This window comes from Kogia breviceps, chromosome 9 (genome assembly GCF_026419965.1).
Source record: "Kogia breviceps isolate mKogBre1 chromosome 9, mKogBre1 haplotype 1, whole genome shotgun sequence".
Lineage (NCBI taxonomy): Eukaryota > Metazoa > Chordata > Mammalia > Artiodactyla > Physeteridae > Kogia > Kogia breviceps.
In genome coordinates, this window is record NC_081318.1 from 74,826,374 (window position 1) to 74,842,908 (window position 16,535).

Sequence of the window (16,535 nt, forward strand, 5' to 3'; positions counted from 1 at the left end):
TGCAAGGGAGCTTTTTAAGAAGCTTAAACTTTAAAACAGTTTACTCAATATAAAAAGAACCATGTAACTCAAAACACATCTGCAGCTTAGGGTATATTTGCTCTTGTGAATATTTAAAGAGAGGATAATTAAGGGACTGATAAAACACATCTCTAATTTTTCTCTCTCCTCTGGGTCCCCACCAGCAATTTTAAAATGTTTTAAAATGCTGAGATGCTTTGGCTTTCTATCTTCAATAACCAGCAGAACTGTTCACAAAATAGCCCTGAAATTCAACAAGAATCAGAGCCAGTCTTAGTTCCAGTATTTTGTCTTTTTTTCTCTGGCATTTTATAGTGCCTTCAGCCTCAAAATACAAATGCTCGAAAAGCTGTTTTGCATCAGTACAAGACTCAAGAGACAACAGAAAGTGTCAAATGCAAACCCTGAGTGCCAGGGATCACGTCCATGGGAGAGGTTAACTGAGAAGACATGGCAGGCTTCCTGGAGGAACAGACCCTTGAAAACCGAGTGTGAAGCTGGATGGAAAGTCAGCAAAGGTCATTGTGGGAGGATAGATCAACAGTGGCCAAAGTCTTACCTAACCACGGGGCCATTCTTAAAACCTAATTTTAAATAGGATCATGAATTCACAGATTCTTTAAAGGTTTTTAGTAAATCTATTAATCTTAGAAACATTTAAATGTTGATACCATGATAGAAATGTTTTTAAAACACAGAACCCATTTTCTCAATTACCTAAATTAAATGTAAGAAGAAACATAAGCCAATACTCTTCCCTGTTTTATTCCCAAATATACTTAATTTTAAAACACTATAAAATCTTAAAATAGTATGGACTTAAAGAACTCTAGGAAAAATAAATAAATATGCTTCTTAAAGCCATCAACGTACTTTTGGATAAGACACAAACTGAGCAGTGATGGTGGCTAGACTTCTGTCCTGTGAAGGAATGACCATGGGCTCAGTGACAATTTTCTTTGTTCCTCGGAGGCCTGTTTTCCTATTTCCAAGTTCATTATTTTGTTCTGAAGAGTTAATATTGCCACAAGAATGACACATGGATAATCTTGTGATTGCCTGTTAATGTCAACCAATAATTAGAAAATTAAGAAAGTTATTTATTTATCTGTCTAGACAGTACGGCTCTCCATCTAATAGTTTACTTAACAAATAGTTCTTTTCCTAATAATTGCTCTCACCATATCGAAGATGTGTTTGCTAAGCATGCTGGAATGATAAAATATGCTTATGCTTATTCATCTATTTCAAGGCTATTAGGGATATTTTTAAAATTTCATATAGACATTGTTGAATACATATAGATATGCCTATTCATTTTACTAAAACTTAGACAATAGCTGACCATTCAAAGACTAATATATATATATAGAAGTGTCCTGAAACTAACAAAATAAAGTGGAATAACGTCCTACACGTAGGTTTTTTAAGTCTGGTACTTAAGTCTGCTACACATACATACATCTACTATGAGACAGATTCACATGAAAAAGATGTGATAATTTTTAGTTGATCATAAGCATGGTATAAGTTAACAATGGAAACGTGATTATTTAGAAGTGGATAACAACGTTTTTAGGAATATTACTAAAATAACATTCAGGTCAGCAAAAAATGATCGACTCCAGAGAAATCAACATCTGGATTGTATTCGGTTTTAAGTACCATTTGTTTAGGTTTATGAGGAGTCGAGAGCAGCCAAAGGGGGACAACCACAGGGTGGTCACCTCTTTGTAGACAGTGAGATGGATGTAGCAGTCTTCATCTACCTTGTCCTCTCTGCAGGGTTTGGCAGGTTACCCATCCCCCTCTTCTTGCACTGGGATTGCATGACACCATACGCTCCAGGCTTTTTTCTTTTCTCTCTGACTGCTACTTCTCTTCTTCCAAGGCTTCCTTTTCCTCTGTCTTGGTTTTGATGATCCTCAGTGATCTATCCTTAGCCCTCTAGACCTTCTTCTCTTTCTGTTCATTCTCTCTAGGCAACCTCATTCACTCACAGGGCTTCAATTATATCTGCACCTCCAAGGGCCCAAAAGTCTCATATCCATCCACCTCCAAGAACTAAATGTCCCACTAGCAGCTCAAACTCAACATTTCCAAATGTGAAGTCACTGTCTTACCACTTTCCTCCACCCCATAAATCTGCTCCATGGCCCATACCCCCAGTCAGTGAATGGTACCACCATGTACCCAGGGTCTCAAGCCAAGAAGTGAGGTATCCTTGATTTAGCTCAGCCCACCATCTTCTCCCAACTCAGACCGCTGTCTCTCATTTATCTCTCTTCATACCACATCATATATAAGATATAATCTTGTATCTCTCGCTAAAAAACTCTTCAAAGACTTCCCATGACACCAAGACAGAGTCCAACGTCTAATATTGCATATATAGTATTCTTTTCATCTGGTCTTCAGTATCATCTATTTCCATACCTCTTCTTAAAATCCATATCTTTAAAAAAAAATAAATCCACGTTCCAGCCTTAGTAAAATAGAACACTTGCAATTCTGTGAACGCACCATGGTCTTTCTTTGCTCTGAGACTTTCCACGCGCCCTTTTGTCCGGAATGCCTCCCCACCTCCTCACTTTGTGTGGCTGTCACTTACTTGTCCTTCAGGTCCCAACCTAGCTGTCGTCTTCTCATGAGTCCCCCACCTCCCCCAGTGGATTGAAGTCCTCCCTGTTTATTCTGATAGCATCCTATACGTACCTCAGTTGTAGCACTATCACATGCTAGTGAAATCTCCTCTTTAGCTGAGGGTCTCCAACAGCAGACTGCAAGCCCACTGAAACAGACTCCTTTACTCATCACTCTGACCATGACTCCTGGTACCACCCCTGACACATATTTGTGATCAGGAATGCAAGCCAAGTGTTTGCAGTTGCTGCTGAGAACAGAAGACTTACGGGGAGTGTGATCATTAGCTTCAAATATGTGAAAGGGTGAGGATAAAATTCAGAACAATGGAGAGAAGCTGCAGAAAGGCATGTTTTAGCCCTACAAACATTCAAATAATCAGAGCTATCACATTGGAAATGGTCTACACTATGTGAGGTTCAACAGAAGATGCTTTGTAAGGGAAGGTAGATATCAGAAGCACCCCGACCAAGGATTTGTTCTGAAGATTTGTATTATGACTGCCTCCTAACCAAATCATCCACTATAAAAAGAGAGCAAGCATGAGCCTTCTGGGAGAAGCCGTATCTGTCAGCCTGCAGTTGAACAGTTGGTGATGTTACAGCAATCTAATCTACCCAGCACAGATAGAGGGAGTGCAAATCTTAACAGATGAAAAGTAACTGTTGGAGTCCATTCCTTACTGTGGAAATCTCCTAAATTTCATGGCACAAAGAACAGGAGAAGCTACAGATGTACTGGCTGAATGAAATCTGAAAACAGCAAGCAAATGACACTGACATCTTTTCAAAAGAGCAGGTATATCTGCTCCTTCAGCCTTCAAAGCTGCTCTTACAATTCTTGATATAGCAATTTCCCCAAAGCCCTAACTGCTGATCAATATGAATTTTATGACAAATAAAAATTTCATATATATGAAGTGTGTTTTAAGGAAACAAGTATACACTGGACATTCTGGGTTTTGCTATAACAATGAAATAAAACAATGATTATGCGTACATCATTAAATTTTTAAAAATTTTTGTCTCAAGTTATTTTTTTCCATTTTCTGGTAAGACCAGAGTATTTCCAATCTATGTCACATTTAAATGATTTTTCAATAGATTTATATGATATAATTTATTTAACAAAGTATCTTTAAAGACAATATAATTTGCAAACTCACGTCTTAGTATGTCTTTTATTTCATATTATATGTCATTCCTTACATGTCTTTTCTCAGTCATCATGCTCTTTGGAACTAAGTTTCTAAACTGTACCAAGAGTCTAAGTTCAACACTAGACATTCTAGGGATCTTCTATGGTAAGGATCTCCCATCTGTAGGGGTAGGTCCTATAGAACCTTGCAGGGATGTTATATTAGAAACTCTTGCATTGGCATGAATCCAGATCAACTAAGACCCTTTCCAACTAGACAGTCTATCTACAAAAACCGCTAACATAGGAGGGCTTCCCGGAAAAACAAGATTCAGAACGCAAGCTCCAAAAGCCTAAAACAGGACTAGGAAATCTCCTATGCCAGCCTTGAGAGAAATTCTGGGATTCTGGTTGTTGAGGCTGAATCACAGCTCTCCAGCCCACAGCATAGGACTGCTGTGAACATTAAATGAGTTAATACCTATAAAACAGCTAGGAGTGGTGCCTGAAACAGTAAGTACTACCTGAGTGTTAGCTATCATCATCACATTACTATAAGTAATATAGCTGAGCTTAACAATAAATTATAAGAGCAAAGTCCAATCTCTGGTTGCTTTAATATTTCATATGTTTAAGACCTTTCTTCCCACCTAAATTTTGAACTCCCTGACAACCAGTAATGCTTCTGCTTATAATATTCCACCTACATGGCCCCCACATTGCAACTAGCATAAAAGGGACTGATATGTTTCACCAAAAAGTTGTGAACAGTGCTTACAGTGCTTGAACTTCTAAAAGCTTTAAAAATAAGCTGTTAGATTTCCACTGAATTCTGAAGCTTTTACAGATGTGTGAAAGCCAGACTTTAGTTTTAGAAATTCACTTTGAAACTTCAGAGGGATCAACTGACTAGCTGTGGCCTGGCAGCTTCTGACATCTGAGACATACTGCTGATTAATGAATCAAGGGATTGCAGATATGTATTCAACAAGGAGTGTGTATTAATTTGGTATTTCTGCCATAGCGAATCACTACCCATTTAGCAGCTTAAGAAAGAGGACATCCATTTATCATCTCATATTTCCATAGGTCAGGAGTCACGGGACAGCACGGCTCAACTGGATCCTCTGCTCAGAGACTCATGAGGCCAATAACCAAGGCATGGGCAGGTCTGTGTTCCCTACTGGAGGCTTTGGGAGGGAATTAAATTCCAAGTGCATCCAGGTTGTTGGCAGAATCTGGTGCCTGCTTCTGTAGGAGTGAGGTGCCCATTTCCTTTCTGGTTGTCACCTGGCACCTGCCCTTGGCTCCTAGAGGCCTCTCTCTGATCTTTGCACATGGACTCCTACTTCTCGGAGCCAGTGACACCGCGCTGAGTCCTTCTCGTGCTTAGGCTTTTTCTTTACTCTCTCTTCTGCCATTTCTCTTTGATGCCTACCAGAGCAAGGTCTTTGGATTAGACTGGGTCCATGCAGACAATCCAGGTCTGCAGCCTTACTTACAGCTACAAAGTACCTTTTACCATGTAATGTAATATTTACAGGTGCCAAGCATCACATTCATCTTTGGGACCATTCTATCTACCACAGAACGACAACACAGATCCTCAGAGCCCTCCTGAAAAACTAGCCCTCAACACCTTTTTAGGGTTTCATAGTAACATGTTAATAGAGTCTAGTCCTGGAACATGATTTAACTGGTGTAACATCTTTACCAGGGCACACCTCTGAGTTCACACAATGGAACCCGAAGACTTGAGAACCAGTCTGAATCAATTTCTAAATTACTAAACCATGCAGCCATGTTTACATTATTTAATGATTCCTAACACGTTAAAAATTAAAATGCTGTTTAATATAACTGCATAGGTTTCATTTTGTAAAATTTTTCAAATAAGAAGGGAACGCTATATACTCCTATACATAAAATGGATAACTAATGAGAACCTACTGTGTAGCACAGGGAACTCGATGCTCTGTGCTTACCTAAATGGGAAGGAAATCTTAAAAAGAGGGGTTATATGTATATGTATAACTGATTCATTTGCTGTACAGCAGAAACTAACACAACATTGTAAAGCAACTATATTCCAATTTAAAAAAAAAACAAAGGGAACGCTATAATCAAATCCTAAACACAACCGGTTGAGACCTATTCACTAACTATGAAGTATTTTAAGTGAAGATAATAGAGACAATTGCTTTTTGAACCCTAACTTATTGTTTTTAATTAATGTGGACTCTTAATACTTCCTGTCTCAAATGCTTTATCTCTCCAATGCAAATGAAGTACACTGCTATCAAGGCTGAAATGTGACAGTGCATAAAAAGCATGAGCCGAATGCCTGCACAAGGCAAGAACTCAGCAAAAATCACCCATTCTTTGCCTTTTACCCAGATCTCACCTGGCCTTCTTAACAACAGGCTAATAAATTAATATCTGTGAGCAAGTTTCCTCAATAATTTTCCCACATAGAAGTTCACCTCTGGGACTGCCCTGGTGGCACATTGATTAAGAATCCTCCTGCCAACACAGGGGACACGGGTTCGATCCCTGGCCCGGGAAGATCCCACATGCCACGGAGCAACTAAGCCCGTGCGCCACAACTACTGAACTTGCGCTCTAGAGCACTCAAGCCACAGCTACTGAGCCCATGCGCCACAACTACTGAAGCCCACGTGCCTAGAGCCCATTCTCCCCAACTACTGAGCCCACGCACCGCAACTACTGAAGCCCACATGCTCTAGGGCCCGTGTGACACAACTACAGAGCCTGTGTGCTGCAACAACTGAAGCCTGTGCGCCTAGAGCCTGTGCTCCGCGACAAGAGAAGACACTGCAATGAGAAGCCCGTGCACCTCAACAAAGATTAGTCCCCGCTCACCGCAACTAGAGAAAGCCTGCACGCAGCAACGAAGACCCAGCACAGCCAAAAAAAAAAAAAAAGAAAAGTTCATCTCTGTGTTGTTTACAATAGAAAAGATGGAAAATAACCACAATGTTCAAAAATCAGGGGATGATAAATCCATGGAATGGGGTATTATGAACCCCTACAAATGTTTTAGGAGGTACTGTTAACACTGAAAATATATTAAGTGAAAAGTACAGACCACAAAATAAAAGGGTCATTTTTTTTTACACATTTTACAAAAAAAATATACACTCAAGAAAAATAACCTAGAAAGTAACAAACACTAAAGTGTTAATATGAGTTATTTCTAAGTGGTTTCATTCAGGGCATCTTCTTTATTCTGAAATTTTAAAAAGTTATTAAGTCTTTATATTCAAGTTAATCCAAATGTCAGATAAATTTTTAAAATTTGCAAAGTATAATCCACAGTAATGACAACTCACTACCAAATTTACCACCCTTTTGACACCTACAAATATAGGAATAGAGTTCACCCAATTTCTACCCAGTATCCACATAAAATTTCCTTATATTCTGATTTTTACAACAACATAAAATAACAAACTAATTTAAAACCTACCTTATTCCATCACCACCAAAAACTCAAGTAGTTTTCACTTTTTTATATGCCTCCTGGTCCTGCTTCATATATGGACATACTATTTAAAGCTATGCCATTGAGTTAAGAATGCAAAATTACATTTCACCTAAGCAGAAATAAGAAGTTCTATTTTGAACAAATGCACAAAGAAGAAACCCAACACGAAATATTCATGGATCACCTTTTAAAGCTCCTTCCACTTCCCTCAGATAGGGTTTCACAGGAACACTTCACAAACCCATAACTGCAAATACACAATTTTTTTTGACTTTTTAATTTTTTAAACTGAATATAGTTGATTTACAATGCTGTGTTAGTTTCAGGTATACAGCAAAGTGATTCACTTTATATATATATATATATATATATATATATATTTCAGATTATTTTTCCCTTGTTTATATACAAACTGATAGCTAAATGATCTATTTCTATTCCTTGTCAATTAAAAATGCTTATGGGCTTCCCTGGTGGCGCAGTGGTTGAGAGTCCGCCTGCCAATGCAGGGGACACGGGTTCGTGCCCCAGTCCGGGAAGATCCCACATGCCGCGGAGCGGCTGGGCCCGTGAGCCATGGCCGCTGAGCCTGCACGTCCGGAGCCTGTGCTCCGCAACAGGAGAGGCCACAACAGTGAGAGGCCCGCGTACCGCAGAAAAAAAAAAAAAAAAAGCTTATGTTTTCTATGTGTATTGCAGGTAAAAATTATTATCTCCATCTTGGGAACAGATACCCAAAGACCATAATATACTGTATATGTACATACATACACACACACACACACACACACACTTCTTCCCCTATTAACAAGGGATTCATCAAGACACATTTTATTCTTGAATGGGTTCTGCACACTGACATCTTTCTGAACAAATGCTTTTAAATAAATACCCCTACACTGGGTTCACAGCAGTAGGCAAAAGCCATGTACTATGCTGTTCACCAAAACCAACTTGACAAGGCTACAGTTAAATTAGGTTACCACATGATCTGGGCATGTGCAGATGGTTTCTTTGGAAGTAGAGACAATAACTTAATAACTATTTTAAAAAGCAGTGTGCATGTACGTCTGTACCTTTCAGTATTTAGGGATCTATTCCCAGGATGAAGAAAATCACTTTGATGTATGATAGACATGGAACATATTAAGCCTTTTTTATTGACAAAGGAGAGAAAAATACCATTGAGCTATCTGTTCCCATGTTGACAATCATGGGCTTTGTGGCATGTTACTGTGAGATCCTCCCTGAGGGAAACTGAAGGAGCTTTAACCAGCTCTCCAAGTGGTCCTAGAGACTTAAAAATCCACGGCCAAAGGCACCTTGAACACTGTAACAGCTGATCAGGGTAGCTCTAAAGCACAATGAGGGAAGGTACTAACAAGCCCCACGGCTTCTTATGAATACCAAGAACAAGGAATACTACACCAAGAATGTGCTCCAAGTCCTCTGGGGCCTTCTGAATGCTCTTTGAAACCAGAGCTGTCTTCCAGGGCCTCACTTGACACTTTCTCAAAACTGAATCTACCCGGCCCTTCCCCAAATCACATAGTAGCTCTGAAGCCACTGGAAGGGCTGGAGCCAGGCTACAATTCCACATAAGAATTTTATGTTCCCTAAAGACAAGAAATATAAGATGTTCACAATCCTGTGGCAGCCAGACAGAAGGTTACTCATTCCCTGGCAGAGTCACTTTTATTCTCTTAACAAACATGCCCACTCAAGTCTGCGGCAGACTTAGAAAATGGAGATTAACTGCACTGCTTCTCCATTCCTCAGAAAGGAAGAGGCAGATAGCCAGGAAAAACGGTGAGTGGAAATTAGTATTTCAGCATTTAAAAAAACCGCATTTCTAAATGTGGCAAAATTCATCACTGGTTTGTGCTCATCAGGTACTCAATGCGACAGATTCTCCCCACCTTCCCTAAAATTATTTCTAGACCTAACTAACTTGACGTATCACCTCTTAAATAAATCTCCAAAATTCTAACTCTTTAAAGATCCAGCAAAACTCAAATCCCATGCTATTTCTGCTTCCTGAACTGGTATCAATGTGAACGTTTCCAATCAAAAAAAGCTGTCACCGTTATCTTCAGATACTATTGTTCAACAAGGAATTTCTCCAACGTATCAACCCAACTTGTAGATTCATCAGGAAGAACAAACTAAAGGAATCCTAGCCACCTTATATACACTTCCTGACCCAGAAAGGGTGTAGACAGAGTCCTGTGAAAGACACACCTTAAAGAAAATGGTGGAAGGTTCAGGTGAATGATTAGACATGGCAAAGGAGAGGAGTTTTAAATGAGTGAAAGCAAAATATGAGAACAGGCATGTGAGAGGAATGAGATAGTTGACAAGACAGAGAATCTTAGAAAGTTGGGGTCTTTGAGTTTCCTAGTATCATGCTTTTTGTGATACAAGACAATTGATTGTTCATTAAGACTAAGCTCCTTGGGCTTCCGTGAAAAGTATTTCCCAAGAGAATTCTATTTAAGGAAAAGATGACACAAGAGAAGAATCAGAGGCCCCGGGTAAGTGCAGGTCTTAGTTAATGAGAATAAAATCAGATCCTTTTTACCTGTAAAGCAGGATCTCACATAGGAAAAAAATGAGAAAATGACTTTTACTAGAAAGAATGCTAGGAAGCATGAGAGAACGAGTTCATGGTTGATGTGAAAACTGATGGAGTTATGTCCAACTTCTGGACACCGAGCAGGAAAAAACCTTTCTGTGAAGTTGACAACGTGCTGCAGTTATAACCAACTTTTTTTTTTTTTCCCTACAGAGGTGCAAAAAAAAAAAAAAAAAAAATTCCACAGCAGATCTCTTTTTCTCTAACACTTTCACCAAAAGTTATATATCTTAGTATGGCTATTGGCTTCTTGGGGCTTCATCTGCTTCAAGATCTTCTAGAACTTACAGCAGTCACCCCATTTATAATTTGGGTTTGATTGCTCAGTGGTATTTCTCAGAGGAGTGATAATATACCCTACGAGAAGGAATTTGGAAAATACCACTAAGAGCATGAAACGCAGAGGTTCTACATTAACGTTTGAGGAGCTGAAGAAAATGAGCAACAGGGTAGAGCAGAAACGTACCAACAGAGAAATCTTAACTGCTGAAAATTATCAACTACATCAGCTTTGAGAAGGAACATGAGGGTGGAAGAGTGTCTAGTTAAATGGTTCCCGAGTATTAGATTCTGTTCTCATGCACACTGACCTCTCTTCCTAACTTCTGTATACTTGATTTGTCATTTGAATTCATCTCTCAAGATATGGCCACAAACTCTTCGCCACTACCACCGCCAGGTTCACGTTTATTGTAGACACTCAACACTGTTCTCTTCTATCATCCAAGTGATGGCTGACTTCGCCGGATCAAGTAGCACAGAGGACCACGCCACATGCCCTACCCCGTCCTTTTATAAACGCCACTCATATAGCCATGGCATGAAATAAGCACCTAATATGTAAAATTCACAACTCAGCCTAACTCACATCACCTCAGTGGTTTGACCGTGTGAATAAAAATCATGAATTTCACTCAGATGTTTGTGTTTTCTTATCTCTACAATTTCCATCAAGAAAATTTAGCCCAAAGTAACAGAAATAGCCCAAAATGGTTTGTTTAGGATGTTGATTTTAAGGAAGCATGAGCTAGAAGTCCAGAATCAGTTTTTATCTCCTATTGAAGGATGTCCATGTTTCCACTTCCTGTCTTTGGATGATGCCCAAGTACTTCTCAGTTCTTTAAAATGCCTCAAAGTTGAGCTTATTTCCTAAATTTACATCCTAAGAACTGTGACTTTGAAAGCAATATTTCATTCACTATCAATTCTTCCCTATGTCTAGTTTATCCTGGATTGTAAAACAAGTATATAAAATCGATGTTATCAATTCTGAACACTCCTTTTGGCATATACACTGGGAGAATTCATGTTTAAACATAAAATAAAATAATGCTCAGAACTTCAAGGACAGGCACTCTGGGAGACTAGGTAATCCAAGGGCCCTTCTTGGTCTGCCAGCTTATCAGACTAGCAGAGACTCATAGGAAATGAAGAAGAGAAGATTTTCAAGTTAACAAAATGTGTAAGGTCATTAGATATTAAAAAGGAAGCTAAGATGTTAAGGCAGAAACCACATGTACCACAGGGAAAGCCAGACGATTTTCAGATAATAATGCCCAGAGTGTTTCTGTAGACTGTGCATAGTGGAAGGAGTCTATTATAGCCATGTCCTTTTTCCTTAAGCTGAAAACTTCTCCCAAAATTTTCTTCTTTAGGTTTTCGGATGTCAGGTGCCTGGGAGAGTGGTTCTTTCCTGAAACTCACCAGAAATGTAGCTGGAACATTTTTATTGTCCATGTTTGTGTACATTTAACAGTAAATCTGACTGAATTATCAAGATGTTTTTATTTCTATACACATTGTCTTCTCATGTTCCTTTAATATGGAAACTCACTAGTGTTTCCTTCCAGGGTAGAATTTTAGGTATTATTTTTTTAGATGACAGGACCTTTCTCTTGATTAACCTGAGACTAAGAAATAAACTATTTTAAAATGAGGATTTTTTTTTTTTTTTAAAGATAGCAACATACAAAACCCTCAAGTTTGAGTAAAAAGAGGTGAATATCAGGGCACTACAGTAAACTCTATTGCGGGAAACTGCTGCCCCCTTTCCAGTGCCCCCTAATTACACAAACCTTTCGAAGAGCACTTTAATAAGTCTGCATTACAGACGGCACTTTTGCTTTCCTTTAATGCATTTAAGGGTCATGCTAGATGACAACTGTTACTTGACTGATGTATGCAAACATCTCCCTTCCTACATGGTGTTAACAGCTAGGTAACAGAGTTTTCATATCAAAGCCAACAGGAATAACTACTTTGTGAAGAGGTGAAGCACAACAGTCCCTTCATAAATGCTTATACAATGAACAGAAGAATTTTAGACCTTAGATATTGTCTAGTCCAGCACTCAATTTGGCCAGGGTCATAGCGTTGGAAGAACTAAGAATCAAGGTCCACGTTCTCAGTTCAAAGACAGTTTCACTATTCCAGGCCGATCAGCCATCAATTAAGACGTGAATTTTTCTCCTCTACCCTGTATTCTCATTCCCACCCTAGCACCTTACCTCACTTTACTCAGTCTTTTAGCTTGGTGATTTTTTTCTAGCAAGATTACCTCAACCAAATACATAGCCAACACTTTGTTGTCCACCCTCCTTTTTAGAGGCCTTCTTGAATTTAACTTTCATGGTATAAACCATTCAGTATTTCCACCTCTCACTGTCCTCTCATCTCCCTACTGCCCTCTTGTCATGGGTGCTGCCCAAGACTCCATCTTCCACTACTATGCTCTTCAATCGACAACCTGGACTCGTTCCCATAACTCTAGCCCTGACCTTTCTGAGTTCCAGATTTGCGTCTCCAGGTGTTTCCCGAATATTTTTACATCCTTATGTCCTCAAGCTCAGTGTGTCCAAAATTATGTCATCTCTCCTTCCACGCATTTCACTCAGCTTCCTAAGAGTATCTTCACTTTTCCATTCAAGTTCAGAACTTCGGTTATCTGACTCCTCCTCTACATGTACCTGTTCTACTGATTTTTAAAAACTTCTTTATGCTTCTTTTTGAACTCAGTTTTCTTTTGGTTCCCCCACAAACCTCCAGAAACTATAATAGGTTTTCATCAGCCTCTCAACCAGTCTTCCCATCTCCAACTCATCTTCTTGTTTCTTAAACGTCTGCTTCATCATGTCAATCTGTTGTTCAAAAAGTCTTTCACTTTTCTCTATTAGGTGCTTCCTCTGTAACCAGATGGGTCTACTATTTTCCCACTGTATTTTCCCATTCCTCTGCCTGCACACAATAAATCCTACAGCTAGAGTACACATCCTTTGTCACCTGTTCACATCCTGATTATCTTCAATGATGGTGCAAGCCCCGTCTCTTCAATGAAGCTCTCTGCTACGGTTCTTGGACTTACTATCTACACATCATGATTTTTGATGCTCAATTGCCAGCTGTTTTATAGGTTAACTTTTTAATGTGCCTATCTTCCTGGTATAGCTGTAGGAACCACATCTTACCTGTCCGCTGCTTCTGAAACTTACCTAATAACTGTATTACGTTATAAAAAAATGAGGTGTAGCAGTTAAGAGAACATGATTAGAAAGCAGAAAATTCTAAGTTTAGATCCTGGCTTTGTTCCTTTCTAGATGGGTGACTTTGGGCAAGTTACTTAACCTCTAGAAGCTTTCATGTCTGTAAAACAGAGATGACGCCACTTATTTCACAGGGCTGTTGTGAAGTGTAACGTGTGCGTGTGTATGTATGTATGTACAGACACACACAATGTTTAACATAGTATTTGGTCTGTAGTGAGTGTCTTTTTTAAACAGATGGCTGTTAACAATTTTGCACATAATAGGCACTCCTCTTTGGTCAATATTTTAAACTGCAAAGGTCACGTTAAATATTTTTTCATAACACGCTGTAAAGATTTCATTTCATGTGAAGTTTTATACCACTGAGCACTGTATTTAGCCAAAAGTTACTTTTCTAAGCTACATTCCAGAAGAGTAGGAAAGACAACTTTTAACTTTCAAGCTGTGCCCAGATGCCAAGACTTGGTGTACGAACTGTGTAAGATCAGTTTCATTCCACATATATAACCCAAGCCAGCATGACTTTCAGCAAGCACTGCTTAAAGAATGCAGTTAAAGAAGAATTCAAGAATCTTTGGTAAGGCTAGAAAAGTTTCCAGAAAGCCCAGCCAATGGATAAAGATTTTGTGAGATAGGATTGCCAGAGCCTGTCAAAAACTGGAGCTCCATGATTAGAGACCATGGCCAGTTTTTTCTAGGAAGAAGGGGATAAGCTTTCCTTCAACCAACAGGTCATTTACTGACTCTAATTAATGGCTTTAAAAGACATAATGAAAATGTTGCAATCTACTACATTAAAAACTGAGGACTTGATCTTTTGTTGGTTGAGGTGATTGTTTTTTTCCTAATGAAACATACAGTCTTTTCTCCTGTGTGCAGCAGGTCACAACTTTCCCTAGGTTAAATCATACTGTATTAAAAAAAAAAAAAAATCCTCCACTAAGGTTCCAGGAACTTTCCACCAAGAGCAGATATGATCTTGCAGGAGAGGCTGCATCAGAGTAGAACAAGTTAATGCCATTGACTCCTTTTGCCTTTACTTGGGCCTCCCACAGTGATGAGCAGCCATAGGGCAAGTGACTCTACACCACTACCCAGACTGCCGCCCCTCAAAGACCCCTCATTATTTCTGCACCCCTAGGCAGGGAAATCACATGGCCTTACCGCAGACGTTAGACGACAAAGAATTTCATGGCTGCTCTCTTCTGAGTCTTCAATTTTCTGATGAGATCTTTGGAAAACAGAAAAGAAATAACTCTTCAGCTTTGGTTGTTCAAATTTATTCACCAAGTGATGGGGAATACATGGTAAATACTAGCAGTATTGCTTAATACATTAGTGAAAGTGCCCATGCGAGTAACAACGGTGACAATAATGCCATAGAAACACAGCTCTGTTGCAGCCCAACTGTTCCTTAGAAATCAATTAGCAAGAACGTCTTTCCCTTACATCAATTAAATCCTGAGGGCTGCGTACTGCTCTCCAAATGATACCACAGAATAATCCTGACACACCAGATTTACAAACACGGGCATGCACAGAGCACAAGTGGATGGCGAATATACCGTAAAGTACTGACATTCCCGCTAAGTCTAAATGAAATCCAGATTCCAAAAATATGAAACACGAATTTTCCACTACAGCTGAGTTTCAGCCCAAACAGATTTATTATGAAATGGTCTATTAAAAGACTAATACTGTGATAGGAATTACGTTCAATACAACAGCAGAAGCACTTTGGTCTTTTTTACGAGACCACAGCCCAGTTGAGAAGAAAATTATGCATGTGTTAAATAACTAAGGAGACATACAACATAATACACAGTATAAGATCAGTGTGTTTAGAAAAATCATCTTTCTGATGTAATTCATGACAAATTTTTCAACACACGAATGTACATGCTAACATAAAAAAATTATCTACTTCAGACAAACCTTATAAAATTACATTTTTTTTCCTGACTTGGCCAACAGAAAAAAACAGTGACTAATGCCAAGTGAATATATGTAATTGTCTCCCAGATCTATTTCCACAAGCTATTCCTTTCAACACCTGTGGACTGGGGGGGATTGGTGGTAATTGCCTTGCAGAGCGGCGGTATATGGCACTGGCAGTCCAGTGATTGATTTCAGTCTCGGGAACTGCAGTGCGCCAGCTGGAGCGCGAGCCTCGCGGGGCAGGAGGGCTTCTCCTGGCTCCTAAGACAGCTAGGAAGATGCTCTTTAAGAAAAGAAAAGGGCTTCCCTGGTGCGTCCCAAGCCTGTGCTCCGCAACGGGAGAGGCCACAACAGTGAGAGGCCCGCAAAAAAAAAAAAAAAAAAAAAAAAGAAAAGAAAAGAAAAGCCAGTCGTATCAATTCTGGCACTGGCTTCCTGTTTCTGTAAATGTTATTAAACCCTTTCAAAAGAAAAAAAATCCCACCCTTCAAGTTAGAGCAATGAATTACAAACTACCGCCTTTACAAGAATTGCATGTTCTAGATATGAAACAGTGGGCATGTTGTCAAATAATGTCATTCCTAGTGCAGCAAAGCATCTGAAACATGACCTTGATAATGAACATTTCAAACAATGAGCCTTATTATTAAAATGATCTATTCACAAGGTTTCCATACCCACGAAGTAACGCTGGGAAGAGATTTGCAACCCTTTATAACATAAGCCACCAGACTAGGTTTATGAGATTATGCTGAGGTGACAAACAGCTCTGAGAGGAAATTAGGAGCCAAGAGCATTAGACACAAGAGCACCAAACAAGGGCTTCAACGTCCCATCTGTGTCTGTGTTGAAGCGCAAGCTGATCGTGCCCGTTCATGCCTCTCAGCCCCCAGCAGCACCTGAACGATGAGTTAATGTGCATGATATATTTTGCATTAGCACAGAATCTGTCATGAATGTGTTTTCAACAAACTGCTGAAAGGAACTCAAAACTCCAAGGGAAGCTCTTGTGTATGTCACTGATCGTGGCTATTTGATGAGTAATGGCCAAGCTGTTGCTACCTCAGTGACAAATAATTTGTCTCTGTTCAAGCAACACTATCTTTCATCA

The 16,535-nt window shown here is 39.4% G+C and overlaps 1 protein-coding gene across 8 annotated transcripts in view; it reads right to left on the bottom strand.

Moving 5' to 3' along the window:
- Positions 1-16,535, bottom strand: part of RAPGEF5 (Rap guanine nucleotide exchange factor 5) — a 237,837-nt gene that overhangs the window by 147,120 nt on the left and 74,182 nt on the right. For all 8 annotated transcript variants that reach the window (XR_010842255.1, XR_010842254.1, XR_010842256.1 and 5 more), the window contains exon 6: positions 14,651-14,717. Coding sequence is in view for 5 of the 8 variants with exons in the window: in XM_067042648.1 (XP_066898749.1) it covers positions 14,651-14,717 (67 nt within the window). In the remaining 3 variants the exon portion in view is untranslated. The remainder of the gene's footprint in view (positions 1-14,650; positions 14,718-16,535) is intronic.